This window comes from Morone saxatilis, unplaced genomic scaffold (assembly GCF_004916995.1).
Source record: "Morone saxatilis isolate NCDOM2014 unplaced genomic scaffold, NCSU_SB_2.0 Contig15, whole genome shotgun sequence".
NCBI classification, from domain to species: domain Eukaryota; kingdom Metazoa; phylum Chordata; class Actinopteri; family Moronidae; genus Morone; species Morone saxatilis.
Genome location: NW_023339707.1, coordinates 13,348,770 through 13,356,965, shown reverse-complemented (window position 1 = coordinate 13,356,965; position 8,196 = coordinate 13,348,770). Strand labels below are relative to the sequence as shown.

Sequence of the window (8,196 nt, the reverse complement as noted above, 5' to 3'; positions counted from 1 at the left end):
TGTGTGTGTTTGTGTGTGTGTGTGTGTGTGTGTGTGTGTGTGTTGGAAAGTAGAGTTGTGGTGTTGTCTTTTCAGTCTCTTGGTTGCTGCAGTATGTAGATACCTGGTACCTGGACGAGTGTAAAACAGACACAAATTTCAGTTAGTTAGTTTCAAGAAATCTCTTTTTGTAAACTATGCTTACATGTATGTTGTAAAGACACTGATTTGTGCAGTGGGTATCATTCAGATTACTTTCACTTGTCTTTTATACTCAGAAAACTGTTGACAAATGATAAATCCTTGGCAGGGGTTTCATTTCCTGTATGCTGCAGTTTATGTAGAAATCCCCAGGTTGGCAGTTTATTGAATGTAAATCAGGCTGGCTTAGAGGCCGAGGCTGTAGGAGGGCTGCTAATATCCTAGCATCCCCCTGTTCAGGGGATGCTCTCTTTCTCCCTAAGCCAGATGTATTAGAAGCTAATTTTCTGTTCTACCACAAAGGCTGCTGTTATTGCCATTATGGAAGCTCTTGTCACTTTAAGGTACTTGTTTTAACGGAGTTACATTTTATGATCTGTGTGTGGTTACTAATCCCTTGGACGGATAGAGAGGACTCAGTGGGAACGCTTGCGGTTTCCTTCAGGGACTGCCGACGTGCAGGCAAATGTTCTCCCTCATATAAATCTTAATGCTCATACAGGCTTTGGTTCTTTTAATGGCATTTCTTACAAGAATATGTATATATTTTTGTCGTAGCCATTGGGAGAGATGTATTTTTACCTTCTTTTAAGAATAAATCAGTTTTTTTTTTTGTCCCCCAAAATAACAGATTTTTTTCTGTACAACATACAGTATGACCAGTCCCAAGGCCTTAAGAGTCTCACTTCAGGCAGAAATAAGGGTCAAATGAACTACATTTTGGCTGCTTAATATTCAGACACTAAAGACTATGTGTATGCCAGATTCTGAAGGAGGCATCTGAAACAGGTTTGCAGCTCAGGCAGCACATATTCACACTCAAAGCCTCTCCCAGCATCGTGCATAACCTGCAGAACTCTACAGATCGTTTCCTGTGAAGGAGGTGAACTTTATTTTCTCTGCTTCTTGTGTTTTTCTAAAATGGGTCAGCAGATGTTAGAGAGAGAGAAAGGGAGAGAGAGGTGGTGGAGGAGGAGGAGGACGTGGAGGAGGAAGAAGAAGGAAAAACAGCCAAAGCAAACTGTTAGCTCTGCAGTGTGGGCTGATAGGAAAGAAAGAGAGAATAGTGGGAGAGAGTGAAGGGAAGAGACTGCATCTACTTATGTTCTGGTCTGACGTTAGTAAAAAAAAAAAAATATATATATATATCTTTGTCAATTTACATTCAATATATCTTTTGTAATTTCCTTCAGTGTCTGCCAAATGATTACATTTGCAAACTGCAACTGCATGTGTGCACATTACATGTGTTTAATATTTGGCTCTCTGTCTCTGATATATTCAGGGAACATGCAGGTTCTCATATGCTCATACACAGACAAAAATCTCCCAGAGGGTCACATTTTTATAATTCACTGATATAAACTGTTGATTGTTATCTGCAGAAAATGTAGACTTATGTGTAGAAATAATGACACGAGGATGTAGAGAAGATTGTTTTCTGAAATAACGTTTTAATGCTGATTGATGATACTGTCCTCCAAAAAAGAAGAAAAATTAACTGAACAACTTAAACCCTACTGCAGTAAGTATAAAATATAAAAGTAAAACAAAGTTCAAAGTAATTATGGGCTCTGATTAAGATTGGCAGCAAATTGACCTTGGGTCTTTAACGTTTAGGCATTGTGATAGCTAAACCTACCTTGGTGTTATCTGTACTTCATTAAAACGTGTAGAGGATAAAGTGAAAAACTCAGTGTTTGAAGCTACATTCTCATCTACCTTTTTCTACTAATGTGTGCCATAGCTAAAAGTACTCCGAAAACCCAATTGGGACCCTCTATATGGCCGGACTTTGCTTAGAGTGAGGGCCACCATGCCCATACAACCCGTCTATTAGGCAGGTCTGTCCCCCATCAGTAAATGCTTTAGTAAAGGAGAAGCAGGCCAAGTTCTTGCACAAAAAGAAACATTGCCTTGATACACACAATGATCCTGTGGATTATTCACTTAACTTGACATAATACATAAGAATCATGTGATGGAGGGGAAGTATTAAATCGACAATCCCTGAGAGATGATCAAAAGAGTACAATCAGAGGAAGGCATTCGGTTTATATTTGGAACGAATCCCTGAATTATCTGTCCGTCCGCTGTGAACGGTAGTCGACCCAGTATTTTAAGTTTCACTTATGATCACACAGGTTGTGCAAAAGAAGTATTTATGTTCCGTTTCTTCTGTACTCAGGTCTCTTTTGCAAAAGAGTAAGGTTGTAGTAATAATAATAATAATAGCCAATCTTTCCTTGTAGGTGCTGTTTTGAATAGTTTTACGGAGCCTAATTAAATCCAAATGCACTCATTTTAAATAAATGATGTGTGCATTTCTTTTAACACTAACAAGCGTATATGTGTTTGCATTTTAAACAGATTGATTTTACCACTGCATAGACGTTATTTGTTGGAGATTGACTCTCTCTGTCTTCCTGGTACTGCTGTGTTTTCTTAAATGTTTTTTGCTTGTTTTCCAGGCTCACACAACAGGGTCAACCAGTGTCCTGTCAATGAGCATGGCTGCCTGGACCCGGATGTGTGTATCCATATGAGCAAAGTGTGTGATGGAGTCCCCGACTGCACCGATGGCTGGGATGAGGGGCCTCACTGCAGAGGTAATAAACGCATAGAAGCGTTACTACCTAATGCTAAATTCCATTTTCTGCACACCACACTCAGAACAGATAGCATCATCATTTTCTCCATCTCCTCTGTCGCACAGAGACGAGTGTCAGCCTTTTTGTGGGTCAAAAATCAACAGCCAGCTTCTCCTTCCTAGCATCTCCTTGTCTTCCCATCCAAACCTATAATCTCTATCCGATAATCTCTATTAGGCCCTTTAATGAGCCGGCCTGCTCTGGCTTGTGCAATTACAATGGAATTTATCTTTCTGGGGAAAAAAGTCATTAATTTATCAATCAGATCAGCTATGAGGCAGTTTCCCCAATCCCTCCGGGAATGATGAGCATTCGGCCCAGATGCCAGCGAAGAAGAATCCCATCAAATCCTCAACTATTAATTAGAGGCGATAGAAGAATGAGAGATGGAACATATTGGGTCCATAGTGTCTGTCTTTGTTATAGTAGACAAAGAAGCAAACACTGGCTGCCTACAGAGGATTGCCCCAGTATTCAGCGAGGAAGATATAGCTGTCCAAAGCTCTGCCTGTTTATTAAATGTAATAACTCATCTTGGGATGCTTTTAATTTCTGCTGTGTACACCTGTGTGTCAGTCTCTCCATTTTACTTGTTGTTATAGTAATGCAACGTGCTAGTATCAGTATCGGTATCAGTATCCCGTTCCTGAAATATGAAATCACTTAATCAAATATTTACAATCAACACTAAAGTCTTAGTGGACCAGTGGAAGTCCTGGAACCAGGTTGGTCTGCGAAGTACTCAATGTCCGTAATCTTAGATGACTTTATTATTTTTAAGTATTTTAAGTAACCAAAGCTTCTATTGTCTATTCCGCTATATGTAATGGTAAATATGTGTCATTGTAGATATTTGAGGTTACTTAGGTTTTTAACTCTCTCTCTGTCTTTAACTAATCATTGTGTTGAATGCCTTTTTATTTTTGTATCAGTTGCAGCTTTTAATGCCAGTTTTTCTATTATATTTGTATTATTTCTTGAAATGTTATATCTCTACCTCTTACACAATATGTCTGTGCTAAAGAGTCTTTATATTGGAGTACCGTTTTGTAGCTAAATACTGAATGTTATTAGAGTAAAAAGTTGTAGTGAATTAGTCAGAGATAAGCTTTGTTCAGAAGAGCAGGAGCACTGTTGAGCTGATGAATTGGACAGTTGTACAGAGTGGGTGAGAGTGTAAGTATCCCACATACTGGTCATCACTGCTAGACAAGCCTTTACACAACACAGCGATGATGTCATCCAATCACAACATGCACCGCCTGTCCCTGAGGACACAACTCCATCTGTCCTCAGTAAGGCCCTAAACAACACACACCTACACTTATACACACACCTACATGTTCATGGGCTTGTCATGCACTCACATGTGCACACAAACACACACTCACACAGTCAAATTCCTGCAAATACACACCCAAACACACCCACTACCCCACACACAAACACACCAGCAGTGTGTCCAGAACTTTTGGCATTGCTGTTTGCAAGCTCCCCTCTTTTCAGGGAAAGGCCTGGCCTTTCACAAGCATCCTAGTGTTTGCTTGTACAAACTGCCGGGTTGTGCAAAGTATACCTGGGTGCTGATGTCTGAAAGCACACTTTGTCAGTCAGTGTGTCCAAGTAATTCTGCCAAAGTTGTTGACAAGAGTGGTTAGAAAGGGGAGTGTAGCAAGGTAGGTTAGGCAGGAATTTTATCTCACTGAAATAAATTTCCCCAGGATTTTCATAGTGTGTGGGATTAGCTGGTGTGGTTTCTGTACAGGAATGATAGCAAGGTAGTAACCAGGTGAACTCAGTGATACTGAGATTGGAGGTTGATGCAGGGTTCAGATAAGCAAAACCAAAGAAAAAAACGTATCTTCCTGTAAAACACCTAAAACATTTTTTGTGTTTTGTTTGTGCTCTTCTGGAAAAGGAAGATGTCGCACCAATCAGAATGTAACTGTTGACGAATCAGAATGGGATGACACTTAGGGTTAGCTTGTTGCCGCGGTGACACTGCAGTTAATCAAATCTGACCACACCCGCACATTCCTGATTAGGCAGACTATTAACTAGGGTTAATCTCTGAATAATCTTTTTTCAGATTGCTTAAGGAGGAGAGTTCTAGCAGAATAGGGTGTTGTTGCCCTTTAGGAATCTACTTTGATTGTAAAAAAAATTAAATAGAGCGATAAACACATAGTCTCACACATATAAAAGAGGTGCCTTGCTCAAGAGCATATAAAAGGCATATGTTGAGAATGTTTTCCAATGTAGTTCAGTGATCCAAACCAGTGATGCTTGAGTCTCGCGTTTGCTTTTATAACTTCTCTTTGCCATCCTCCAAGTAAAATTCCAGGCCTATATTTAAAAAGCTTTTTAGCAAAATGTAGCCTTTACAGACAATTGGCAGTTATGCTGCTTTTCTGTCATATGGGTGAAAGTTGAGTCTATTCATCAGTCTGTAGTCTGCGTTTGTCCTTTCTCTGTCATTTTGTGGGTGATGAGGCCTCTCTTGGGGGGGCAAGGCCTTAGACCTGCCTTCCTCAGAAGTGACTGATTGATAGGGAAGAGAAAATGGGGTCATGACAGTACTCTTGAGAGCTTTTCCCTTTTCCTTGCTGTCTCAAAGGAAACCCTGATTATTGTAGTGGCCCAACGCTATTGTTTATGCATGCAGTGGTCTTTCATTGTCCTTCATGTCCCACTAACTGTGAAATGAGCATCGGTCATAGGCTACTTGAGGCTGCCTGTGGAAAGACCACATTTCCATCTTTATTCATGAAGTGGGTCGTGACCTAAATGAGTTTATTGGCTGCTGTCGGAGTTGTCCTGCATGACAAGACCTGTTTTATTGCTAATTGTTACCCATCACTGCATGTAGAGACACTATAGTGTTGTCAAGCTGTTGTGTATTTCTTAACTCATAGTGGGCTGCAGATTAAAGAAAGTAGGAATATTGATCTTCTTAGACCAGTTAACCTGTCATGTCTGTTTGGGAATGTTTTGTACCACAGTCTGTGTACTCTGTGTGTTTGTACATTTGTGTGAGCTGAGATTTAAGCGTCTGAGCAGCATGCCGCCACTGTTTGGAACTACGGTAGCTACTGTTTGCTCATTACTCAAGCTGCTGCCCTGCTTCTGTTTGCATATGGTTACTTTGCCCCCTTAGACTATGCAGCTTCAAACAGGTGCCAATAAATACACTTTCATGCTCACAACTGCTGTGGCTTCCTGCCTATCCCTCTCCTATGCATGCCCTCATACCTGGATATACACATCATTATCTCCTTTAAGTCTGATTTACCATACTCAACAATCCTCGCTTTTCAGTAATGTAGCATTTACTAACCAACCTATCCAGCATCTTATGATTGAATGCACCATTAAACCACAAAGTAGTGTCACAGAATTAAGCAGATTGATTGTTTGGGTAGTGCCTGATTTTGTGTTTAACCAATCATGGTGATCTGCTAAACTTAAATGCCTCTAATTGGTATTTGTCCAAGTTCTTCATAGTATTAAATTAAAATAAATTGTGTGAAAGCTATGCATATCCATACAAAACTAACAAAATTCTGTACGAAGCATTCAGTTCAACACGTAGAAATCAGATAATTTGATGGATCTGTGTAGGAAAACAGTAGGTTCCTGTCAGCTGCAGGTAGAGGACAGGGGCATGTGTAGACTTGTTTCCAGACAGTGAGAGCACAAAGGTAGGAATGCCCTGGGAATTACCTCTCTTTAAAATGTCGCACACTGGAGTAGCCTGTTTATACACTGTTTGGTTCAATTTTTGCTTTCAGTCAGGACCACTGGGTGTAGAAACAGAGAGATGCTTTGTTAATTTGAGTTTAGATTTTCTAAAAAGGAAAATTATTTATTAAGCAGCCAGTTGATGGATAGATGAGCAAATCATTTTAAGGGACGTGGTTTATGAAATCATTCAATTGAGGCAGTTTGTTCAATTTGTTGTGTAACCAGGGCCGTGACTCCAACACCAACCCGGCTTCTGTCTTAGTAGTTCCAGACACATTTTCATATTACACATATCAGCAGGGTCTTATGGCCACATACCTCAATGGGATACCTCTGAAACTTGTGCTGTCATTATCATACATGCATCATATTTCATCAGCAGTAGTCTGCTACCCTGATTTGTTGATGTCTGTTCAACTGTGCATACAAGTGTAGAAATGTAAGATGTCTTCAGTGTAGTTGTCCTTTTGGCAAGCAGCCTTATACTCTCACTCCCTGCTTTCCTTTAAAGAGCTATAGATGAGTGAAATTGAGGGTTGCCATCCATGCAGTAACAGGATCAATGGCTTTGGCATGCTTGTTTAGGACTGAAGGCCTCCAGTGTGTCACTGTGTGATTTGTTTGGTTCGTTCATTAACCCCTGGTCAAACGTCTGACACTCTGCTGTTGCTTGTTTGCTCGGAGCTGGAACTTTCTAACCACTCCATATCCTTAAGCCCTTTTCTGCACTCGTTCCCACCTCTGTTTGCCCTCCCTTCTTCTTCTGCCCCCTCTTTCTCATTTCTTCTGCTCTCCTGTTGCTTTCTGTTCTTCTCTCCACCCCTCTGCTCTCCCTGCTATTATACAAAGTGAGTTACATACAAATGCTCTCTGAGTTTAAATAGAGCAAAATAATTTCCAGATTCACATTCCAGGAACATTTTCGACTCTCACAAAGGAAAAAAAACATAATTTTATATTTATTTATATATATATATATATATATATATATATTGGGAGCTACGGATAGAAGTGGGGCTGGGACATAAATAAGATGAGCATTAGCATATTATTTCTGCATATCAAACGTCTAATCGAATAAAAAGTTCAACCAAAAAGTATTAGTTATTTTTTATTCAGCTAATCAATTAATTAAAATAAATTATAATTGTTTTTTTGTTTGTTTTTTTAATTATAGGATTTTGTTTTTCTCAAAACGAATTAATTTGAATTTACTTTGTGATTTGAATACTTTGTATGATCGCAGGTTGATATTGAGATAATGTTGTGATGGTCAAGGCAGATGACCACCCACCTAGAGCCGAAGGGTCTGTCCTAGGTTTCTGTCTGTTAAAAGGCAGTTTTTCCTTGCCCCCGTTTGCCAAGTGCTTGCTCATGGTGGTACTGTTTGGTTCTCCTGTAAATGTTAAAAGGAGTTCGGTTCTAACCTGCTCTATTTGAAAAGTTCCTGAGATAACTGCTGTTATGAATTGGCGCTTTACAAATAAAATTGAATTGAATTGAATTGAATTGAATTGAAATTGAATAAAAAGAGCAATATTAATTTTGTCCATGTTGCCCACCCATTGCTAGACACTCAGGTACAAAATGGAACAAAATGACCCCGGACAGAGGTTCATTT

General features: G+C 39.7%; 1 protein-coding gene across 2 annotated transcripts in view; it reads left to right on the top strand.

The window, feature by feature from the left end:
• lrp1ab (low density lipoprotein receptor-related protein 1Ab) overlaps nt 1-8,196 on the top strand; it is an 86,648-nt gene that overhangs the window by 25,475 nt on the left and 52,977 nt on the right. For both annotated transcript variants that reach the window (XM_035656906.1, XM_035656907.1), the window contains exon 3: nt 2,652-2,789. In XM_035656906.1, the coding sequence (XP_035512799.1) occupies nt 2,652-2,789 (138 nt within the window). The remainder of the gene's footprint in view (nt 1-2,651; nt 2,790-8,196) is intronic.